Source organism: Corvus brachyrhynchos, unplaced genomic scaffold (assembly GCF_000691975.1).
Source record: "Corvus brachyrhynchos isolate BGI_N302 unplaced genomic scaffold, ASM69197v1 scaffold14, whole genome shotgun sequence".
Lineage (NCBI taxonomy): Eukaryota > Metazoa > Chordata > Aves > Passeriformes > Corvidae > Corvus > Corvus brachyrhynchos.
In genome coordinates, this window is record NW_008239110.1 from 20,252,596 (window position 1) to 20,277,874 (window position 25,279).

A 25,279-nucleotide genomic window follows, 5' to 3' on the forward strand; every position below is an offset into this window, starting at 1 on the left:
TACTCCGTCCCCTCCTCCTGAAACTTCAGGAAGGAAGCATATCTGAGAGTGTGTTAATGTCTATAGCACATCTGTGCCTTCCTGCTGGTTTCTGTCTGAATTTGGCTCAGCCAGGACTTGTCTTGCCTCTGCTGAGATTAAATAGGCTCAAACTCTCCTCTAACACCACGCACAAATTGCCTCACCTGTTTGTGTGCACAGGCCTGGCAAAAACATGACAGTGTCAGGAAACCACTTTTTTTTGCCATTCACACTCACACAATTCCTTCCCCAATGGTGATTCTTCTGAAGTTACATTTGCAAAATCTGAGGTGTGGGTACCGACCCAAGAAGTATCTGAAATTCTGGTAAAAGGAAAAACAAACCAGAAAAAAGCCCCAGACCATAAATCAATAGGGATATGGTTTGACTGTCCAGCTCAGACTCAGTCATGCAAGACACTGCACATATGCCAGGAGAAGCAGAGTGCCACCACTGTCATTAAAGCATTCTCCTGTGATGTTAGCCAGAGCCCTGCTGGGCTTCTTTTGGAAAATACGGCTATGGTCATTGGAAGGGGGCTGAAGGTGCAGTAATTATACTGCTGTCAAATTAGGTTGAAATGTTTTGACACAAATGCAAGTTGAATCTAAATGTCCATCTCCATCTCAATGGATTTACTGAGGTTTAAGCAGAAAGCTGTTAGTTTTGATGTTGGCCTGCTGACAACAGGGAATGGAATGCCTTTTGCCTTTCCATTTGCCATTGCTGTTAGTCCTTGACTGCAAGCAAACAGCACCCAAAAGGCAAATTAACAGACATGTTTTGCATTTCTCCCACTGTGTTGAAAACTGCCATGGATATGAACGTGTTTAATAATCACCCTGAGACAAGTTTCATCTCGTGATGGCTGTCCATGGCACCAAGTATTCCATTCAGCTTACTACTGCCAGGAATTATACCCAGGATATTTGCAATGTGCTATCTCCAATCCTGATTAGATTTTTTTGCACTGCTTGGATTCCTGTAAAAAGCCTGATGTTAGGAATGTGATATTATTCCACCCAATTAAGGTGCAGTAATTGTATAGTGAGCATGTTCAAAGAGTGTCTTGTGAAGCTTCTTTAAACCTGTCTGAAATTTCAGATCTGAGGGAGGATTTTATCTGAGCCTTAGTAGCTTTTAACTGCCTTACATTTAAGGTACTTGGAAGTCTGGTGAGATTCTTTTCTTGTGATGCCTCTGTTACTGGAGTTCTTTATTAATGTAAGCTTTAATTTTTCTAAAATTCAGTCATAAATACAAAAAAGGTTGATCTGACACAAACCCTTCAGCTGATGTATCTTTGTAGAAAAAGAACTACTTCCAGACAGGCATTGCAAAAATGTGGTTAACTGTGGAACTTCCTATAAATGCCCCAGATAGAGTTCGTTATTCACAAATTAATTAATTTTTTGCCTTTGTTAGAATAAAATGAAACACTTCTATTTTGTGTTCTGGTGCTTTTTGTATTGCTTGAGATTACCAAGTCTTCCTCCCTAAGTGATGTCTCTGGATTTTGTTTAGCACTTCTTCCATGTGTGTTGTTAATTAAATATGCTACAAGTTACTGATGAAATATTCCCTTTAATATTGCACACATCTCTGGCCATCTGTAGTCAGCACTGAATTAGCTGAACTGGTGGTAAGATCCCTCCTCCATCATCCTGTTCCTATTGAAAGAAGTCAGAGAACGACTTGTTTGAAGTAGGCTGGAGGAGTCACACTTGCTGTCTCCTCGGTCATTAAAAACAAAAGGAAAGAGAACAAGGAAATAGGAAAGGGTTGTTTAAATGCACAGAAATGATGGCACAAAAAGTAAGTGCCTGATCTGACCACAAAAAACTTTCTTGAAAATCTGTTAAGGGTTTTCTGACAGACTGAATGTGAGAGTCTGCATCTGCCTTCAAATAGAAGTCATGAAAGCAGAACTTGTCCAGTTCGAGCTGAGTAATGTGATGTGAATACTCTTGGAGACTGGGATTGAACTTAGTGACTTGAGGTTTCAAAATGAATTCTAGAACGCTTTCACTTTTTTTTTTTTTTTAAGTGTCCAAAGTGTCCAATATCAAAGCTACAATTAAAATATGCATGTTAGAAAGGAGAGGAGGTGAGAATAATAATAAATAAAAGAAAATCACAATCAAAGGAGCAGTGATGGGTCAGGAATTTTCTCCTAGAATTCCTTGCTTCTCAGAGGATCATTCCCTGGCTGCCTCCTACCTTGCCTTGTCCACTGGTTGTGTCGGTTGTCTTTATTCTGGAATGAAACTTTTTTGTCTAATGATCCCTGTTAACCCAGTGGAGCTTGCTTCCTCCTATCTGCAGTGTGAGTTAGCTCTTGATTTTTTTAACTAGATGGCAGTAATTTTCTTCCCCCTCTTCAGGCTCATGTTGTCAACTCTGTAATGCACAAATTGTGCAGCTTCCAAATGATGGAGTAGCTGAAATCACAGCTGTTAATTCCTGTACCTGTAGCTGCGTATCATATCCATCACCAGTGCTCTTTACTTTGTCTCATGCTTTAGCAAGCCCATTTGACAAGGATGAATCTAAATGAGAGATTCAGAGATCTCACTCAGCAAACAAGATCCTAGTTTCTCTTGGCTAATGTTCATCCTTGTATTATTTCCTTGTCTCTGCAGCTTCCTATTGTTGAAAAAATAAGGATCATTGCTCAGAAGGTGTATGGAGCTCAGGATATAGAGTTGTCTCCCACTGCGCAGTCACAAGTTGATCGTTACACCCAGCAGGTAAGAACACCAGAGAATTATGAAGACGGGCACTTGCTGGATGCGAGTCTTGGGAAACCTCAGGGTGTAAAATGTTCTCAGACCAGAACATTAAGTCAGGCTTTGCTGAAAGGCATGAGCTTACCCGTGGTGCTGAACTGTGGAGGTCAGTATGGATTGGTTTAGATTCCATAGAACAGAATGGTTTTAACCTTGAAAGCGATCTCCTGTGAGATATGAACAGCATTCAGAATACTTCTGAGATTGTCCATGAAACTGTACTTTCTATGTAGTGTGGTAATTTTGGGTTACTCTCTTAAACGTGGTAACTGCATATCTGCAAAAGTTGCAGCTAGCAGATACAACCAATTTTAGCATATGAGTATTCATTTGTGCCTGCAAAGAAGGGTTTGCAAACACAGCAGGACCTGTGCACAGCTATGCACATTGATGACAAAGGTCCCAATATTTGTAAAATCTTTTGATTTCTTTCTGTTCCTATTATTTTCAAGGAGTTGTGAGTACTAGAACATGAAATAGATCACCTATCCTGAAGCATGTGGGAGCATGTTACAGTTTGAAAAGTTTTGAAACCACGTGGAGAGGTGAATGTGGTTTTTGTAGTGGAATGGCTTCTGGATATAAATGTGGCTGGAGACTTTCTGTCAGAAAGTAGAAACTATGGACAATATATTAAGGAAAATCCCGGAGTAAACTTCAGCAACTTGGTCAGACAGGCAGAAGTGTAGCCATCTTCCCTATAATGCAAATGTCCTAAGAATTAATTTGATTTTTCTAAATGGAAAAGATTACTTAGTGTGCTTGGAGAAAAATAATCCATGCCTTTATTTTTTCCTGCTGTGATTCTTTAATCCATTTTTTAGTCTAAATGTTAGTAGTGTTAGGAAATATTTTCACAATGTCATTAAAGGGTTGTCAGCAGTGGGTGGCAGAGACAATTCCCTGAAGCACTGCCTCTCCTCCTGGCCTTGTGAACTGGCCCTGTTTGTCAAGGAATTGAACAGAAGAGTAGAAGGTGCCTGACTCAAGATTAATCAATAACTTGGAGACAAATGATGGGGGGAGAGCTGCTGGGTTACTTTTCCTGATTTTCTCCCACATTTTCAGTAACTAGTACACTGGCATTAGAGAAATGGGTGCCATCACCTCATGCAGTTTTTGTTTTCTTTAAAAACAAAGGAAAGTAACATGATTACCATCTGCGTTTACCCCCAGGAAGCCATTACTACCCTTAGAAAATTTTGGACTCTGAATCCTGGTCTCAAATTGGTGTCAAACTAGGTCATAAGAGCCCAGAGGGAACTGCTGTGCTAGATTTTTATTAAGTTGGTACAGGTTTTATGTTAAGTGAGGTACCTGTTGTGGACCCTTTCTGAAAACAGCACACTTTAGCTGTTGCATAGGCAACTTTTGCACCTAACTGTAGGTTGAGAACCCACTCTAGAAGCTAGGTATCACTACAGCCAAGTCTCTGGCAACAGAGGCCTGAGGTGAGAGAGAATAACATGTATAAGACCATATTCGGCCCACTTCTGAGTTATTAGCTGTTACCAAAATTAACTAGTGCTATGTGGGCTTTAGGGTTTCCAGAAGATACTGATAACAAAACAAAAACATAATGTGTCTTTACTGTGAATTCAAAAACATTTTTCTTTTTTTTTTTTTTCCTTTTTTTGTTAGGGATTTGGAAACCTTCCCATTTGTATGGCAAAAACTCACCTATCCCTCTCCCATCAGCCTGAGAGGAAGGGTGTTCCCACTGGTTTCATTTTGCCGATTAGCGATGTGCGAGCCAGCATTGGAGCTGGATTCATCTACCCTCTGGTAGGAACGGTGAGTGCAAAGTATTCTACTTGATAACTCCCCTTTGACCCAGCTTGAGAGGGAAGTGCATTTCCTGTTTGTATCTAAAAATAATGTGTAGAACCATGTGAGTTCTTGTTTTTGTATACTAATCTTATCCTCAAACTTTTCATAGCTCTATGCTGATAGGAAAAGATAATCAAGAAAATGCCATGTCATGTAAGAGCTTTGACTGTCAGGTCTGAGAGAATGGCTCTTGCTGTTGTTTCTGTTGCTGTTGTTTTTAGGTTAGTCTAGGGTATTTAGGCACCCTAATGCTGCAGAAAAATGAATTTACTTGTCCATTGCCTTTTCTTATTCAAATTGCAGACCATAAATAACTAGTTAGATATTTGTATTCTAAATTTTAAATCTTTCCTCCATCATTACAAACAATTTTAATGTATTTAGATTAAAGGACTTGTGCTGGAGAATAAGCTTAAAATAAGTGCTCTTCAGCTGATGAGCCTGATCTGCTCCCAGTCTTTGTGAACATCACTACTGGTCCTGTAAAACTAAGTTATAGTGGAAAGGGGTAGATTTCTAACTGAAGAAATAATAGCACATTCCTTCTCCTTTTTTAGAGATTTAAACTATGAGGTGCTAAAAAGAGGCAATCGTCATCCTTTCTTCCTACCCATCCTTACAAGTGCAGACTCGGATTCGGAAGCTCCTGATACTTTCTTCCCTTACAGGCCTTATCAAAATAGCTGAGAAGTGAGTTGGCTCATGCCTTCTGCCAACCACGCACATCTTAATCCAAACAGCAGCTGAACTGCATCTGACATCTCGTAGCTAGAGTTATTACTTACATGTAGCTGATTCATGGGATGGTGCTAGAGAAGGGATGCAAAAGCCATTGCATTTCCGGAAAGAGTACTCTCCCAATGTTATCTCATCTTCCCAGAGCACGGCCTGATTTCCTTGTGTAGCAGTACACTTAGGAAAGGTTGAAAATTTCTAATCTATTGTTTTGAATTCCCTCTGAAACAATCAAGTGTTTGAAACAAGGAAGGAAGTACTTTCTGACCAGGAGGGTTCCTGTAGTTCAGGAAAGTGTGTCACTTTAAGTCACTGGACTTGGGGATATGCTTTCCTTCTGCATGACCACATTATGCACATCCACCAGAAGCAGAGTGCAGCTGTGTATTTAAATTGTGTAAGACCAAATTCCAATTACTGGTGACAGGATAAAATTTGTCAGAACTTCTAGTATCTCCTTCATGGCCTGGATTCAAGTTTGCACTGCAAGTTGTGTGTCATGAAGTTATGAGAAGGAGTGCATGTGAGTAATGGGCAGCAACTAATTCAAATCCATGAGGGAGCTATTCTGTTGGATGTCAGAATGAAATATTCTTGGGTTGAGCTTTGTGAATGAGTCACACCCTGCATGCTTTGCTACAAACTAGCTGCAGTTCGGTGTCATAAATCCGTAGAAACTGTCCATAGGAGCAGTATAAACCAAACAATTTCAAGGATTACCTCTCATTTTCTGTTCCCATTTAGAACCAAAAAATGAAGTTCTTATGAAGGACTTTTTATATATGGGATTTCTTATGGGAGGAGAGTGTAAAAAATACATCTAAGTTAGTTAGCCTGACTTTGGTGAGAGGTTGTATTAGTCATGGAACTTCTCCCATATCCCAAGCTGGGTAGGCAGTATACTCTGTGTTATGTATTCCAAGAGAGTTTGTAGGTGAGGTACTGTATAAACATAAGATCCCCAAGAGGTAAAAATGTAAATACATGGACATCGATCACTGGTTGTTTGGAAAATATTGCTAATGCTCAGGAATGTAATGCTCAGGAATGTGGGACAGAACACTTCTTGGAACCATCACAATTGCTCCAAATCAGAATGAATGAATGAATATGAATGTATTCCTAACATCGTTACCACACAGTTCTTTCTTCAGAATTAAATTTATAGCAAGAGGTCCAACTTGCTGCCTTTCAGAGTGGAGACTTGTGATCATCATGAAACAAACTCTCATAGTATAATTGTACGACTACTTTGGAGATCACTTTTCTGATTTGCCACCTTTCAGATTATTTGTGTGCATTGTTGTCAGCAACTAAGTCTTAGGGTTAGTGTTACTTTTTAAGTTGTGCAAGAAGAAATATTTTTGATGTCTGGTTTCAAAACTGAAAGCCTTCCTTTGACAGTGCTCTTACTAATAAAGCTATCTGAAAATGTCTGCAAGAATAAAGCAAGTATAAAAGGGCATGTCCTGAGGGCTTAAGGTGGCTGGAAGCCAGTGCTATGGGTAGAGGGATTACTGAAATCCCAGTGACAGCATATAGTGGAGACATCCAGTCATGACAGTAGATTAGATTTCTTTATATAGGAAAAAAAGAAGGAGCAGCATATTTTTTTTTTCCTTCCATTGCTTGCTGGCTAATTGTATTAATGGAGAGGTTCCTTAATGCTTAAGCTGCTCAGAACCTTCTTACAGCTAAGACCTTTTCTGATGGCAGGAAAAAATGCTATTTTTCATTAAAGTTGTAGTGATAATTCTGATGCTAATTAAATGTCAAACTCCATTCTCCAAGCATATTTTTTACTGGGCGAACTTCTTGTATTCTAGCCTGTCAGAATTTATCAGTAAAGCAGGTTGTTAGAGTTCTGCTCCAATGTAATTGGGAAGAGCATTACAAATGAGAGAGATAAGTACTGCTGAAGGATAATAAACTATCTGCAGTAACTAGCATTTGTAGTTTAGCCTTGTCACTAGCACATGCAAAGTAATGAGATTTGTATTTATCCCAGCGCTGATATGCAGTGACTTTTTTTTAAACTAAATATTTAGCATGTTGTCTTCATGTTCTCTAAGCAATATTTGGTTTCTGTTATGGTTGGCTCCGCTTCCCATACAGCATGGAAGTCTTTCCAGGAAAAATGAGCTGGGCCTTATCAGAGGAAATCAGCAGTGAAACAAGAGGTGTATTTAATTAACACTGGCACAGGTTTTATCCAAGTTCTCTGAGACCATGACCCACAGGGCTACATCACTCTCACAGGTGGACTGTTGACATCATTGCTTGGCTTAACAGAGTGATGGCAGGAAAGCTGCTGGAGTATATGTAGGAAACCAGTGAGGTCATTCACTAGCAATGCTTGGGTGGGGAATTATTAGATTTTTTCTAGTATGTGTGTTTCTCTCCACACCCTCCCAAAAAGCCCTAGCAGTTTGGTGCTTTCTCACATTCAGCCACATTTCCATTGTTCTCTTTCATGTGAGTTGCAAGAATGCAGGAAGGTCATAGGAATAAAATGTGTTGTCTTTTGCCTTTGTGAACTGATGCCACCAAATCACTGGTGCAGGTAATAAATCTGTGTTTGAATCACAGTGAGATTTTTAAGTATGTACTACTCCTCTCCAGCCATGCACTTTCATTTTAATGGGTTAAAGTTACAGGCAAGGTCACTCTGAAAATATGTGGAGCCTTTGGAGTCATGCCAGTTTCCAAATTCTCACAATGAACTGACATCCTTCAGATATCAACATATCTGAAGAAAGGTCAACCTATTACAGAAACATTTTTCTCCTCATGAAGAAAGAAGTTCAAGTCTCTGGAACTAGTGCTGAAACTATATCCTCTGGGAAGGAACTCTTGGGGTGACCCAGTGTAGTTTGAAATCAGTGTATGGGAGCAATAAAGCTCTAGTTCCCTTGTGGGTGAGAGCCAGGATTGTCCTGCCAAAGTATTACCTGGATATTGTAAGAGGGAAAAGACCTTGAAAATAAGTATTTTTATTAATACTTTCAGTAGGAAAATATTGTTCCCTGTTGAATAAATTTCTTCTTTCTTAGTGGTTAAGAGCTTAAGAAGTTTTGAGAGTGTCTATTGAACATAAGCTGGAGTGCAGGCTACTTGAAGTGAAATTGCAGTTCTTCAGTGGTGCATGGTGCCCAGGTTGTCTCCAAACTGTCATTTTGTCACTTCTCTCAGGTGCTTTTATGGGACAGATGAATAATTATTGTTGGATTGCTCAACTCATCCTGATGATCTGTGTAACACAGGGTATGTTTCAAAAACATAAACAATGGTGAGGTTTATATTTGCTTTGTAAAACATTTAGCTTACAGTTCAATTTTATATTGTTTACAAGGGAGTTAAGCTCTGCTAGGTATTCTGATCACTCTTGGTCCAAAAAATGTCCCTGATGGTGGCATTTGACACCTGCCTTTGGTGTTGTATAGTTGCTGTGCTGCAGCAGTGGTCAGAGCAGCTAGTTGTGAAAGCTAGGTGCTCACAGCCTCTGCGGGCTGGTTTTGAAATAACTGCAATAAGTGTGTGAGCAGTAAGAGTAAAGGAAAGCCATGAAGTTCAACTCATGTAGGAAAGCAGGTTAACAATTGTTTAGTTCTAAATTGAAAATTGGTAAGAGGGAAAGAAAAGCTGTCCTCTGTTAGATGATGTGCCTTTGTATCTATTATAGTAGGTGTCATCCCAACAAGGGACAGAGGTTTTCTGAGTTACAAAGGGTGCATCATTCCTGTACAGTGGCCAGCTATGCACACGTGGAAATGCTGAATGATAGTACACTTGGTGGAGGCTGATAAATTATTCAGGGTAGGGTTGATGGGCTGGGGGTGACCAGATAGGTATGACTGATGGCTGGAAGTGAGAGTGGGGACAAACAACTTCAGTTTGTTGTGTCTAAAAGCTAGAGGCTGAGAGATTAGTAGGCTGAGAATACTGTAACAACAGGAGATCTACTTCTGGCCCTTGGTGGATTGCATGACGTGGTTGTGATGGTATTGGGTTGGCTGGAGAGGGGAGGGTCTCTGCAGATGAGGCAAAAGTAGTCCTAAGTGAATGATTTAGATGAAGGGCTGAGGAAAAAGTTGTAGATTATAAGGGAATGGGGTATGTGGCAGCCTTTGCAAACATCCCAGGTGTGTGGACTATGAGGCAGTTAAGATTCAAGGATCGCTATGGCCATTTGTGATCAGAAGATGGGAATAGAAGATTAAGGGCAGGATTGGAAAGATGGGATTGGCTGGAAAGGCAAAAACTGAGAGTTGTATCCTCCAATGGGAGGAGATACCTGTAAAATGTTTTGAAGACACATTCAAGATGTACATGGAGAACTGGAAGAGGACACTGAGGTAAAAGCCACAAGGGTTAAAGAGATTTGAAGATGGTCCAAAGCATTACTTAAAACAATGACATGATGTAAGATCTGGGCAGGAAGAAGTCATGTGAGTAATGGATGTAGTTACGGGAGAGCAGAACATGCCTTGCTGATGACTAAGGATTTTTTTTTAATTGAAGAGGAAAAGAGTAGAGTTTAGCTGGCTTGAAGATATCATTATCATTTCTGCAACTTTTGAAAGTGCATAGAAAAGACCGTTTTTAAGTGATAGAAATGTCCATGTAGGCTGTGCATTTACTGTTTACTTTGTCCATGGAGTCTGTGCTTTTACTTTTAAATTGATGTGGATAAGCCAGTGTTTGTTGGAAATACAGAGTAAATATATTTTGCTTTGGATCACTGTACCTCCATGCCATGGCTGTGACACAGGCGTACGGTAAAATACTCTCTTACAACCTGAAACAACACCCAAAAAACCCCACAAAACAGCCTCTCTTCCTCCTCTGGCATTTAGAAATATCTTGACAGATAATGGAGGCAAGACACTTACTTAGATTCTGTATAGTTCGTGCTGTCTCTCTTGGCTGCTGGTTGTTTGCTAGTAAGCATTATTTAACCTACATCGTAATAATGTACCATATTTCTTCTGAATGAAACACCACGTTCCATTGCTGGCCAGATTAAATTTGTAGCTTCTTACTGCTTATTCCACCTAACCTTTCATTCCTTGAGGGCCAGCACTTGTAGTTAGAGAAATTAATGTGTGGTTTTGCTTTGTTTTCTACTGAGAAAAAAAAAGAAGTTTTGTAGGTGTGTGTGTTATTTCAGTGAATTGAATTGTTGAAGGAAAACCTGTGTTTTGGGGTGGGATAAAAATCATTAGACAACAAATTGAAGAAGAAAATAGACCCTGTGGTTTGGTAAGCTATTTCATGTTTAGTTTAGATGAGATTTTTTTCTTACTGCAACCTCCATTATAAGGAATTTCGGTATGACTCTTGTGAAATTATTTCTTTGTATACAGAGTATCCACTATTTTCCAGAATTATTTTCCCATCTTACCATATTTTAAGCCTTGTCAGAGAATTTTTTCTATGCAAATGTTTGAATTTGGTTCCAAGCAAAATTAACTTTAGTGACAAAAATCAACCAAATGTATTTGTTGTATCAATCAGGTTTCCTTGGTCATCTTTTCCAAGTATATTTATATTAAATACATCTATAGAAATGTAACATTATGTTCAAGCTCTTAAACATGTCAGTGTTAACCTGAAGTAGTTTATCTGAAAGTAGGTAAATTTAAAACTTACTTACAAGTACAAGAAGTGACTTTCATGTTTCACTTTAGCCAGAAGAAGTTTCACACTGATCCCCTGAAAGTGCATTTTGATTGTCTCCCATCTCTTGTGGGAATTTTACCTAACCTCCTTTGCTTTGCATGCAGAAGGGCATGGAAGGTATGGTGGATCAGAGCTGCTGCAGAGGAATTTCTCAGACTGGTATGCCAGGATCACAAGTGCTTGAGCACATGTTTTCAGTTCAGATGAGCTGACTCGACACACCAGCTCAGGCAGTATGGACTCATTGATCACGGGTAGTGCCTGCCTAGTGGGGACAAGTTTGAGCGATGCTGAACCAAGAGAACTCCTTATGCTCTGGAACAGTTTTGTTCAGTGAGGTTGTGAATGCCTTGCCCTCATCAATCAGACCTGAGAAGTTGTATGTAATGAACTCAGTGCAGCTGTCTGAGGCATGCAGATGCCATCAGTGTAGGCAAATGGGAATCACCTGTAGGGCGCATGGAGCCAAAGGGGTACCTCTGGGAAAGGGTCCTCTGCTCAAGACCTTCAGAGAGTCTGGGAGTCATTAAGATCCCTGCTGTCTGTTCCGGTGAGACCTACCTGTGATCATAACCAGTTTGGTTATGTGTTCTATCTGTTTCATTTCCTTGTCTCTGATTTACAGTGCACAATCCCAGACGAGAATGGATATGGCTGCATCAGTTAAGAAAGGAAAAAAACAAGAGACTGATATTCCATATGGAGAGCAGGGTTCTTTGAATGATGTACATTACCCTATTTGCATGAGGCTTGCTTTTAACAAATATGTATCAGTTAAAAGTAGGAAGTGCAATTTGGACAGAAGCCAGCGCCAATTTTGGACAACTGCCCTTGGGTTTTATGCATGACTTCAGACAAGAAAGAGGGATGTTGCAGTGGAAATGCAGGCACGTGCAAGTTTGAGCAGTTAGTGAATGCCTCTTGTTGGGTGTTCTGCAGGGCAGAGAGGGAAGTGGGTGGGTGAATCATGGCAGCTTCTCTGTGGTGCAGCAGTGCTGCCTGCCCACCCTGCTCCTACCCTACTGCTCTGACCGTGCTGGTTAGCACACCTGATGTGTGTCCAGAGCAGGTAAATGGCTTTGGTTAAGAACTCATTCAATCAGCCTGGTATGTGTGGACTTTGATCAAATGTGAAGAGCTCAGCAATCAGTTTATGGAGTGCCTAGAAACAGCAGTGTTATGGGTTTGATTGTGCTATCCATACAGAAGATGTACAGACTTGAGCATTAGAGAGGGTCATCCAGGTGTTTCTTCCCCCGTTCATGATATTTTGCGTGACTTGCTGTGTGAAGAGGCTGATGCTGCCAGACGTGGGGGTCACTGAATCTGATTGCTTTGGGGCAGGGTGGGTATTGCTGCTGCCTGTCATGGTTCAGTGTGATAGCAGCAGCCATACTCCTGTCACTTCCAGCTTTCTGCTGTTCCTCTGTATGGGGAGAAATTGAAATTATGTTTCATGCTCCCTATTTTTGTTTGTTCAGCCTGATAAGCTCCTCAGTTGAAGAAATTGCAGTTTCTGCAAAGGTTCTTTATGGCCCAAATGGTAAATTTAGAGATTCAGCCATTCATTGAGGAAGGAGTAGCTACTTTTTAAAATTCCTGTCTATATCCAATTTTTTTGAGAGGTTATCTTATGCTCCCCTAAAGGAAAAAAACCATTGTCCTTTCAACATTCTTGTAGATGCATTTTTCAAATGGTGATTCACAGATTTTAAAAGCATTGATTCCTTGGTAGCAGCAAAAAACTTTACAGTTTGGATCAAGTGACTGAAATTTTTCCAGACTGTCCAGTAAGACAAACTATCTAGCAGATGTAGATAGCTGTATATTTGAGTTTGGCAACTTACTGTTACTGCAACTCTAAAAATGATTTAAGGCTGATAGCAGGAACCTAGCTGGAGGCTGCAAGTCTGTGACGGAACAGTTTTATTGAGTTCTGGATAAATAAGGTGAAAGACGTTTTGAACTTAATGTTCCCAGCAACTTGCTTTCTTTTGTTAAATTCTGAAATATAAAATAAATAGTGTGCTAATTAACATTAAAGAGGAATGAATATTTGTGCCTTCTGGTCAAGGGATTATCCTTGTTAAAACAGGAAATGGACTCTGATTTCCTTTTTTTAAGTATTTTCTCCATAAACTTCATATGACAATGTGAGGTTAAAAATAGGTTATACTTTTACATAGTAAAATATATATCTATTTTTAGTTTAAAAATAGCTTTTATAGGGAAGGAAGGGCATTTTCCAGATTGCTTTATATTGAAATAAATGCATCCTGCATTTGTTATGCACAAAATAGTATTTACTGAGAAATTAGAAACTGAACTTCTCTAAAAATTACATTGTGACATGGACCACCGGAGCTATAATACTCAACATTTACATGCTATCTCTTTGTATTAGTAATTTCCTAGACAAGCAAAATTTTGACATGGTTTGGGGTTTTTTTAAATAAGGAGTACAGAGATACAAACAGTAAGGTTGCCCTGAAAAGTCTGGGACAGGACAAGGAACCAAATTCACGATTTCCTGGCCTGCAAAATCATTACATGTTTATGTCTAAGAATGTGAAGAATCAGTATGGGGTGTTTCCACTGGAGTAGGCTGACCTACATTCAGTGCACAATGCTAAAAGATAAAGTTATGCTGCTACTCCTCCCCTACTCCACCCACCCGCCCACATAAAAATCCTAAAGCATTTCCTGAGATATTCCTCGTGTGTCCCTATTTAAAAGAAACCCCAAAAGGTACAAATGCTGGCACACTGAATTTTGCCTTTGATAAGTGGTAATGGTTTTGCTTTGAAAAGAGCAATCTTTCTTTACTTATGAAATTATGAAATGTCATGAGTAGACAGTTACCTTTTCACTACCTTGGCCTCACCTCAAGTCCTGTGTGCAGTTTTGGGAGCCACAATAAAAAAAGGATATAAAGCTATTACAGAGCATCCAGAGGAGAGCTATGAAGATGGTGATGGGTATGGAGCAGAAGCCTTATGAGGAGCAGCTGAAATCACTCGGTTTATGAAGTGAACAGAAGAAGAGACTGAGGGGAGACCTCATAGCAGTCTACAGCTTCCTCTCTCTGGTGACCAGTGTCAGCAGGACCCAAGGGAATGGCACAAAGCTGTGTCAGGAGAGTATTCCCAATGAAACAGGCTAGATAGTGGTGCAGTCTGGGACAGCTGCAAAAGATCTGAGATGTGGCACCAGATGGGTGGGTGTTCACTTTCACAGGAAAGTCTGGCTTCTTTGAAATAATTTTGACTCTTACCTCCATAACCATCCAGTGGATGATAATCCCATGCTAGCTAGCTGTGTCAGTGCTTGACATTTTACAGATTAGTGCCTGGCAGCTGGACATTCAGTTTTTCTTGAAGTCATGTAAAAATGCCTGATAAAAATGGAACATTCTTTTTAAATGGTTTCACATATTTAATAGTGTTTTTTAATAACATGTCAAAGTTTGGAGCTAGTAGGCTAAACAGTTTCTCTCTAGGGACTCCATATTTTCAGAAGATAAAATTCTATAATTGCATGATATTTTAGGCTGGAGTGCCTGACCACAGCATCTTTCTTTAATAACTATGTTTCTTTAGACAACATAAGGAGCTGGGCTGTAGGCTTAATAAGAAAAGATAGTGACATGAAGAAGTTCAGAATGAGTTATTCAGTCATATATAGGAATGCTGCAGTTGGAAAGAAAGTATTTTAGAAATGTTAAAGTTCTACACAAGCTGTCCTACTTCAAGCTCAGCAATGCTCTGAAGACTTTGAGTCTAAACTTAACCTCAGAATGCATAGTTTCAGGAAAAGTAGTGAGAATTAGGTAATCAGGTCATGGTTCCTTTTCTGCACAGCCACTCAGAGGCTATTTTTTAATGTCACTTTTACAGGTTTTTATTTCACTTTTTTTAGTTGGAGACTACATGTCTACAGCAATTTTAAAAGGGTGGTTGAGTCCAAATCAACTGTTTCTCGTTTTTACAAACATGCAAAATGGCATAAAGCTACTAAGTTTCAATAATCATTTAGCAACCAACACATCAATTATTAAACACATGGAGGCTTGTGATAGTCACAGAAATATCATTTATATCCCCTGCAATCTTCAGAAAATCTTGCTCTGATTCTCCTTAAATTCTAGTTTTATAATCAAAAGCAGTCTGTGAAGGAACACTGGGTATGTGTAGATGAGAAAGCTGCATTGTTGAAAGGGAAGGGATTGTATAATACCTCTCACTGAAGTGGCAAATCTTTTGTATCTTGTAAGGCACCTACCAGGCTAACACCCTACGAATACTGAATATCAAGTGTGTCTTGAGGTAGCCTTCTAGTTTCACTGTTGCAATCAAATGAGCATACCAAAAGTAAAAGCAGCAGAGAAATGTGTGTAATGTGTTTGCCTTTTAGTAAATCATCAGTAAACTCTTACACTGAAATGATCTGGTTTTGTTACTTGCTCACTCAATAAAAACAACCAGTAGACTGAGGCTGGAAGAACTAGGACAATTTGTCACCTGTAGAAACCTGTTGTATTGTTTCTAGTATTTTTTAAGATTAACTTAGATAAGGGAAAATAAATCTCCTGGCTTAATTTTACTCTTCACTTGTATTTTTTTCACAAAACAGCATGAAATTCAGCACCACTTAAGAGTTCCTGCTTGGCTCCTTGATCCTTGTTTTCAGTCTGCTATGAGGAGCAGAAGTGCTGCTGGAGAAGTGTACTTGGGGACACCTGAGACTGTTGAATCTCAGTAGTGTTAATTTATATTACCCTTTTTCTTTTAGGCAATGCTATCCATATCATAATATGACAAATGCACCCCCAAAAAGGAAGTAGTAAATGTCACATAGGTGGTATCACTGAGTTGTTTTTGCTCAGTTCCATTTGCAACACTTGGCCCTTGCTGCTCAGAAGTTACTGCATTTGCACAGCTCTCAAAAACTGCTGGGGCTCAGAAGTGAACTGCTGATCTGAGGGTTTATACAAGGAAACTGTACAACAAAATCTGTGACTTTTACCTTCCTTTGATTCATTAAATAGCCCAAAATACAAGGGTCTGGTTATTTTGCTGGAAAACAAAAGCTGGTGGAGTTTGGTATCTTACATGCAGTACTGTTCATATTATGAGATTGTAAATGCCTGATTTCCCTGCTCACAGAGGAATTCCCTCATGAGCATCTTCAGGCTTCATTCAGCCAGTGGTTGTTCAGAAGGCTGTCCTGCAGATTTTTCTCATCATCCAGCTCATGGTTTTGGCTCAGATCCAATTTCAGGTTTCCAAGAGTGTTACTACTATGCAGGATATGTGCCTGTTTGAAAGGACTTTGATACTGCTTCTGTTCTCCTACCATTTTACTCTTTTCATAGAATCACAGGATCAGTTAGTTTGGAGAAGACCTCTGAGATCATGGAGTTCAACCTATGACCAAACATCAACTTGTCAACTATACCATGGCACTGAGTGCTACATACATCTTTTCTTAAAGCCCTCCAGGGATGGTGACTCCACCACGTCCCTGGGCAGCCCAATCCAATGTCTAATCACCTTTTCTGTGAAGAAATTCCTCCTAATAACCAAATTGAGCCTCCCCATGCACTGCTTAAGGCTATATCCTCTCATCCTGTTGCTGGTTGCCTGGGAGAAGAGGCCAACTCCCTACCTGGCTACACCCTCCTTTCAGGGAGTTATGGAGAGCAGTAAGGTCACCCCTGAGCCTCCTCCAGATTAAACACCCCCAGCTGCCTCAGCCACTCCTCATCAGACTTGTGCTCCAGACCCTTCCCCAGCTCTGTTGCCCTTCTCTGGACGTGCTCCAGACCCTCAATGTCTTTCTTGTAGTGAGGGGCCCAAAACTGAACACAGCACTTGAGGTGCAGCCTCACCAGGGCTGAGTACAGGAGGGACAATCACTGCCCTGGCCCTGCTGGCCACACTATTTCTGACAGAGGCCAGGATGCCTTTGGCCTTCTTGGCCACCTGGGCACAGCGGGCTCATGGTCAGCTGCTGTCGACCAGCACCCCCAGGTCCTTCTCTGCTGGGCAGCTTTCCAGCTGCTGTCCCCCCAGCCCATAGCACTGCCTGGGGTTGTTGTGATGCAAGTGTAGGACCTGGCACTTGGCCTTGTTGAACCTTCTGTAAATACCCATTCAAACCCAGCCTTAACAGGGAGTACTCCTGCTCTTGTATGCACTGTATCAGTATCCAGAGCAAATGTATGTGCTATACAGTTCAATTCCTATTCAGCTTTGCCATTGACCAATTTTGAGTGGTATCTCTTTCTTGTTGAAAGTGTTTTAAGGATTTCTGTGTATTTATGTTGAAAAGGCAGTTTTCCACCCATCAGTTTATACTTGTTTGACTTAATTCATGATGTTATTATTGGAGATGGAGTGCAATGAATGGAGCAGTTGTCATGTGATGCAAGAAGAATTTCCTTATAAGTACAGAAAAATGTAAATTGTGGGAATTAATTAATTGATAGAAGGATGCTTTTAGTTTGATCAGCAGATATTTGTGGAAAATTTCTCTATAATTGGAGAGATTTCTGTTGACAGTCGAGAGTACTAGGAATCATCATTTGGTTGTTTATCCACATTTTGTTTGGATTGTGGACTGCATTGAAAATGAATGCATTTTTTTACCCATTAAAGCACGCCTTCATTGTGTTCAGTTTTCCTACATTTCATTGCAGAAAATTGATATTATTTCATAGATGCCATCATATCTTCATGATAGTGGTCAAAAGCCTAATCTTTTTCCTCCTTTTTTCCCACCTTTTCCACATCTTCCTTCTCTCTCTCTTTTTTTTTTTTTTTTTTTTTGTCCTCCTTCTTTTTTCTCTATTTTTCCTCCTGGGAGCTATTTTGGCATCTGGAGGCAGTTTTTATTTTGACAGGTTTGACATAAAGGATGGAATGTGTCCAGTGTGGGAAGCAGAAAAGCTAGTGGAGGGAAAAAAAATTGAATCATTGCATTGCAGAAATGAAGAATATTCTTTCTAGTCCTTCAAATGGAAATAGCTTTTGGTTTCAGCTCAGGATATACATGAGAATAAATTGCAATTAAAGGGCTTTATTTAAATGGAGAGAATTTAGCTATGTTGTTGGCACCATAAAACTTTAAATTTTATGGAAACAAAATGGAAAACGAGGTTTTGGCATACATTAAACACAGAGTGTGTAATTTACAACTTTAGGGATACAGCCAAGAGGAAGTTGTATATTAAAGAAAAAAACAAAAACAACAACAAAAACCCCCAAAACCAACCAATAACCACATACATGCTGTTATGGGGATCAGTCCTGGACTGAAAAGCATCTGTATTCAAATGTGGGGTTTTTCTGTGTGGTCCGAATTTCAAAATATGCATGCCAATGGTCCTGAGTTCATCTGAATTATGACCATGTTTCCATGTGCCAGCAACACCTGTGCAGCAGAGCAGGAGTGTGAATACCCTCAAAATGTGTGTTGTTACCTCCTTTCTTCTGCCTGTGTAGTTGTAAAGGGGAGACTTGCTGGCCCCATCTCTGTGCCACTCAAATCCACGTTTTATTCCTTGACTGTGAAGTGTTACATCCCTTTAGTGTCACTCTGTCTTGTTCTTCCAGGCTTGCCAAAAAGGATAAAGGGTGGGGAGGGAGGTCAGTTAGAAGACTTCTGGCTTCTTCCAGGCGTGCGTGAGCCAGGGAATGTACTGAATGAAAGGTGTGTTCTTAATGGTACTTGCTTGAGCAGTAAGCAGCTTTTACATCCTAAATTCAATCTCAGAAAGTCCTGAACTTTTCATGATCTTCAGCTCTCTGCTCAAGCTCTCCTTCACATGTTGTGTTACTGTTTATGGGCTGGTGTTGCTGGCTCTCCCTTAACTCAGACGTAACCTCTGGAAACCAAGGCAGTCTGCTGTATTAAGTCTCTTGCCAAATGCGATTCTTGGAAAACATAATTTAGCCTTTGCCACAGAATGAGCTTCCACTTTTTAAATTTGTTTTAGTAAATTGTACTTTGCCCTCCAGTAAAGTTTATTCTGTAGTTTAGTGAAAACCAACAAACAGAAAGTAGAAAGTCAATTTATGTGAAGCCTCAAGGAATTTCTTGCAGGTAAATTTTTAGAAAAAGTTGACAAATTAAAGGAAAGTTTGGAGGAAAAGTTGCCAAGTGCATAAAATACATTTGCTTCAACTGTAAAATTAATTCAAACCTTCACCTAAATCCATTTTAACTGAGGTGTAAAGATCTCTCTTATTTGGGCCAGTGCTGCTGGTTGTGTGTCATTTTGTATGAGGTAAAATTACCTACAGGACCACATTAAAATGAAAGTGCAATACTCATTTGTAAATTGAGGAGAAGCCTCCAGACATTCAGAGGAAGACAATCTAAATCTGTTCTCTTTTTGATGTTGTGATTAGGTCTGATTTTCTAAAATAGATGAGTTAGTGTGTTCATCACTAGTGCAGGTCATGGGGAGGAATTGCCAGGTAGTTTGTATTAGTTTTGTTCCATGTGTGTAATAAGTCTGACGCAACTTACTGCAGTGAGGACTTCAAAAGATAAATCTACTCTACTGAGGAAGTGTTAAAAGCAGCTGCTATGGGACAGCAGGTTCTTACAAATGATGAAGTTGCAGGACCTGTTTTAAACCAACAGAAAACTAACAAAACTCAAAGGATTTTTGTAGTTTTATGGAAAAAAACTAAGTTAAGAACTAATTGACTTTTTTGTGTTTAAAGATAAAAGGGAAAAGGACATGCCTGTTTAAGGTAAATGCATCTTGGACCCATTCTTTTTCTGTTTTGTGTATCCTGTGATGCACTTGAGTCCAAGTGTGAAAGAAACTATAGGAGGTATAGACTTTCAGAGGAAACTAGCTGCTGAATTTTTTTTTTTTTTTAATCTGTAGAAATAATGAAAGAAAACAATTTCCAAAAAAGAGGGAAAAAAGGAAATCGGGTGTTTCTGCCTTTTCACAACCTCTAAATAGTGTTATTTTCAGCCCTACATAATTCTAACAGCTCTATATAATTTCCATGGAAGAAAAGATTAATTACATTTAAAATTATCTGGCTTAGGATGCAATGGAATATTGATTCTTAATTCCATTGAGAATGGGTTTTAAGATGCCTATGATAAATTCTTAGTAAGTAGTTCTTTACTGCTGCTTTAAAAATGCATTTCTCAGAAACTCTCGACATCTTTATATTCCTTTCCTTGCTTGCTTTGGCTACTTCAAGGTCTTCAAAATAGGAATTTTACCTAGTTCACAGGCATGAGGGCAGAATTGTTCCTGAAGTTAAGGCTACTGAGATGGATGTTGCTTGTACTTCATTAGAGATGGTAGTTGTTCTCAGGCCTCAGAGAGGTATAAGGACTCTATAATATCATTACTGCTGCTCCATTGTTTCTATCTTTTAGCAATTATCTTCTGAAGTCATGTCCCTCCATTCTTTGCATTTTGCTGATGAGATCTTCTGAGTGTTAGTTCAGCTAGTGTTTTTCTCTGCTTCCTGCTGTGTTTTCCCAAATGGCTTTGGTACCATCCCTGTTTGCACAGGACATATTTTCCCCTTTTTTTTCCAGTCCCTCTCATTCTCCTCACACTTGTTTCTTCTCTCTGTACTGTTTTCCCACGTGCCCTTCAAAGAATAGCTTTTAGAGATATCAAAAAATAATGTTGCAACAGTGCAGCAAATCTTGAGGCAAAATTAGGATGGGAGAAGAAACTTAATTTTCAGTCACTCTGGCTGTCATTGCTATGTACTCCCAAGCACCAAGACACACCTGTGCAGGTCACCTCCAGCATCCAGGTATCATGACAGGTGTGCTCGGAGTAGGCACCATGTGTTTGTTCTAGATGTGCTGATTTATACCCTTTGGCAGCAGATAACAAATAGTCTTTTGGCTCTCCACCCTGTTGGCATCTGAGAGTCGCTGTGATTCACAGCATCTCGTTGTTTCTCTTGCTGTGAAGGGCCCCTTTCTTACTTGCCCATTTTGTGTATCATTTCATAGGTGGTGCGTTACTTTCTATCTTGTCTCCAAAGCCGTGCTCTCAATGTTTGTTTTTCCTTCCAGCTGATAGACTTTAAAAGTTTTCGTTTTTCTATTTAATAATTTTGTTTTGCCTCTCCCGTAATCAAAATACGTAATAATCTTCCAAGCCATGTCTTACTTCTGTTCTGACAGAAATTTTTGTATTCATTTGAATGCCACATGCACACTCAGCTATTTTTCAGTCTTTCTCATGCATTGCCTTTGGATTAAGTGTCTCCTCTGAATAATGCCTTCAGCTGATAGCCAGGAATCGGGGATATTTACTGCAATTTGCAGACTCAATTACCTAATTGTAAAAGTGGTTGTTGATATCTTAGTGTACCTACTTATGCCCTGAGGCATTCATGAAAGATAAATAAGGTACGTCAGAAATGACCTTACATTAAGGAGACTGGTTTGGGGGGCTGCATATTTTGAAGAGTTTATTTAACTTATATCACAAGTTACTTCACATACCCTTAGATAAAGGCTGCAAAAAGTGTATTTTGGAAGTTGTTCATTAATTGATAGAAAACGTGTTGTCAGTGGCAGACAAGCAAGATGTCAGGCAGTAGATGTTTGCTGTGCAATGGACATCCTTAGCAAATCCCAAATGTGCTATTCAAAATCAATCTGCAGTGCCATTCTTCCCATTTGATGGGCTATCATGTAATGTATTTGCAGGAACACGCTGTGTCTTGCACTGTGCTTTTCAGCAGTAACTTTCTGACGCGTCACAGAGGAGGCACAAGTTAGGTACAGTCCTTGTACTCCAATGAGAAGCAAATTGTCCATCAAAAGCAACAAAACTGGGAAAATACCTAACTTTGGGGAAAGCAAGCTAGTACTGCTAGCAGTAGCATGTGCCACTTGAGGCCTTGTTTGAAAGACAGTGCAACCCCAGCCTTAAAATCCTTTGAGATGTTGAAGCTTGTTATATTTATTCCGAAACATTTCCAGAACTACAGATGAGCCGCTTAATATGCAGGGCACATTTAGTGACCCACATGTTAACTGGCAGATGCCATAAATGAGCAGATATAAGAAAGCTGCTGACCTGAGCAAGTGTAAAAATTCAAGCTTATCACATCAGAGAAGGGTGGCCAGTCCCAAGTTAGCTTACACAGAGCTAAGACAAAGCTCCTGCAGTCCCACAAGACCATCCTCTTGGCCGTGGAGGAGCAAGGGCAGGGCAGCAGTCTGCACGTGAGTACATGTACCTGAGCCTAGGGGCAGCCTCATCCCCTTCCAGCTGCAGTCCTCTCCTTCCGGAGAGGAGATCGAGCCCCTGGGCAGAATGGAGACTTAAGTACAGGGTAGGAAAGAGACCAAAGTGAGGAATGCAGAGTTGTGTTAATTTTTGCACAGAATATCTATTCTTTAGTACTGCTTTCCAACATGCTTATGTTAACACACACAGGTTAACCCTTCCCACCACCTGATGTTCACATGGTCTTGAACATAGGAATGGTGTAAGTTGTTGATTTGGGTTTTCACTTATTTTTAGTAAAATGATAAAAAGTTACGGTAACTAGAAAAAAATCAGCTTAAAAATCCACCTTAAATGTTGTAATTTAAAGTTTAGTTGCTTATCTGCAATCCTTTGGAGGGATCCACCAATCTTTTAACAAAACTGGAATCAAAATCTTTGTATTTTCCAGCAGAAATTTTCAGTAGCATCTGAGGTATTTGTTTTGCTTTCCTTTTGTGTACTGATCCCATGACACATCCTCCAGACCAAGCAGCTGCAAGGCCTGTTTTTGAAATAGTTCATGAAACGTTGCTACAGTCTAGATGATACATTATGGCATAATGATGCTCATGGATTATTGCTCTGACTCTTTGCCACTTATTTAGCAAAAACTAGCTCTTTTTCAGGTTTTTGATTAATCTTTTGAAGGTTGTCCTTTATGGATGATCAGAAGGTAAAGGTAGCTGATGATTCAGCACTGTAGGTAATATCTCAGAATATTATTCATATGTCTTAAGCAGAAAGAAAGGGGTTTGTTATTTTTCATCTGTTTTGGAAGTGTTTGGAGTGGCACCTCTCCTACCGTAGCAACAGTGTATTTGCAGGAGGCAAAGTAGTAAATCTACTTCTCCTAGTAAATCATTAGCATTTACTTTTGAATCAAAAAGTTGCCAATGACATGCTCAGAGGGCTTGGTCCTGTACTGATGACTCAAGGGAGAACAGAGCTGGTGCAAAGAGTTATGGATACGGTCGAATTGCTGTTTCAAATTATCAAAATGAGAGACATTTGCTAACTGACTCCAGCTGCCTTAACAGCAAGGATAGAGAAGTATGAAGTCTGCAGAAGTACAGGTAGACTGAAATGTGTGTGCATTTGCATAATATCAGTTAAAGAAAAATATTGCACCCATTTGTTTTCAGGACTAATTAAATGAGCCTTAAAACTTCTGCCAATAGATGAGGCAATCCCTTTTAATTCCAAATATTAATTCTTTTTGGAAACTTGATTAGAATTTCAACAAACCCCAGCTGCCAGCAAAGCTCGCTATTTTAATAACCTACACATATTTCATTTCACATTGTCAGTTTTAATCTCTGCCAAAGCACCTATCACCTCATGGTGCCAATCCATTTTGGAGCTGGAAACATTTGGAAAGCTTTGATTTATAGTAGACTTGCCCTTCCTTCTAAAATGCCTGTCTTGTGTTTCCTGTCTTCATGACTACCCATCTAGAATCATTCTTGTTCCATTTCATTTCAGTAACCATAGGCTTTTGAGAGATGTGATAAGCTTTTCCTTTGGGGAGAAAACCTTGTGAAAAAAGTTAACATAGAAAGAAAAAGCAAACATTTTGTTGGGTATGACAGTGCTTGGAAAAGACCAGTGAGTATTTTCTGGTTTCAATATTGCTTGGATAATTTGATTGGATTACACAGTTGTTTTTCCTGTGTGTTGCCCACATTGAGAGTTTGGTGCTGTATTGCTGTACAGAAAGAGGGTAAGAGCAGAGGAAAATCAAGAGTTCTGCAATAGTAAGGACATGGAGTTTGCAAGCTGAATTGTGTTGTTGATATGTCATATAGACCAGGTCATATATATTCAATAGACTGTAAATCAGACAATCTGTTCCTTGGACTGCTGTTTGAAAACTTGGTTCAGGTAGGAAAAGTCCTAGTGCCACCAGAGTTTCATCAAGTTTCTGTAGGAGTTACTGGGGAATGAACAAGTGTATAGCAGACACTGCTTCCATTTGCCCACAACACAAGCCACCATATGTCCATTACGGATACACGAGCAGAAATGTAAGGTGTTTGTACTGTGAGTAAGCAAACGCATACCCAAGTGGTGGCACTGATGAAGATGTAGCTTCCAGGTGTAGTGCAAGCTGTTGAGGGATTCTGAACGTGGCTTATCAGTCCATGCTAAAATCTTCATTGCTAGTGTTGCACCTGTTGTGTTAAAGCTCACACGTGTGCCTGCATGCTCATGGTAGGCATTGGGCATGACTTACCTCCTCAGTTTTGCCATGTAGGTCTGTCTTGTACTATCTTAAGGAGAACTCTAGAGTTAGTAATTTTGTCTAATCAACACCTTTGGCAAACATGACATTGATTAAATTTAATTTTTTTACGTATTTTTTTCCAGATATCTAATGTCTTATGCTGAAAGCAATTCATTTTCTTCTTTGCTCTATGTAAGCTGCCTTTGTATATCAAATTTGCTTTTATACAGCCATACTTCTTTTGTAGAGTTTTGTGTTTAGTCTGTTGTTGGTGCTATATTTAAGATTAATGTTTGTAATGTTGCTGGCATTAACTCATAAGTTCAAGCTGGTGAAGAAAAGCATTTGCTCCCATTCTATTTCAATGTCAGAGGATTTATTTAAAGTGTGCCTTCCAGCCCCAACCACTTGCTCCTTGTAAATAAACCAGGATCCAAGCTAGATTATCTGTATCAATGTGAAGGACCATGCTTGACTTCCATAAAAGTTCTCTTTCTTAACATTTATTCTTCTGCCTTGCTCTGGAGATTACACCATTGAAGATAAATGTAACTTACAATAGTGAGCACAACAGTACTATCTATCTTTCTGCACAATAACTGTTTGTTATCTTTCAAAAAAATGTGTGGTGACTAGCAGACAGCAAGCAAATGCCATTTCATACACCTGCGTGCCAGATGTTTTACAGCTGTGCACATACTGCTGCTGCTG

General features: G+C 39.7%; 1 protein-coding gene across 1 annotated transcript in view; it reads left to right on the plus strand.

Moving 5' to 3' along the window:
• Nucleotides 1-25,279, plus strand: part of MTHFD1L (methylenetetrahydrofolate dehydrogenase (NADP+ dependent) 1-like) — a 148,382-nt gene that overhangs the window by 95,287 nt on the left and 27,816 nt on the right. The window contains exons 25-26 of the mRNA XM_017739428.1: nucleotides 2,664-2,771; nucleotides 4,452-4,604. Coding sequence (XP_017594917.1) covers nucleotides 2,664-2,771; nucleotides 4,452-4,604 — 261 coding nt within the window. The remainder of the gene's footprint in view (nucleotides 1-2,663; nucleotides 2,772-4,451; nucleotides 4,605-25,279) is intronic.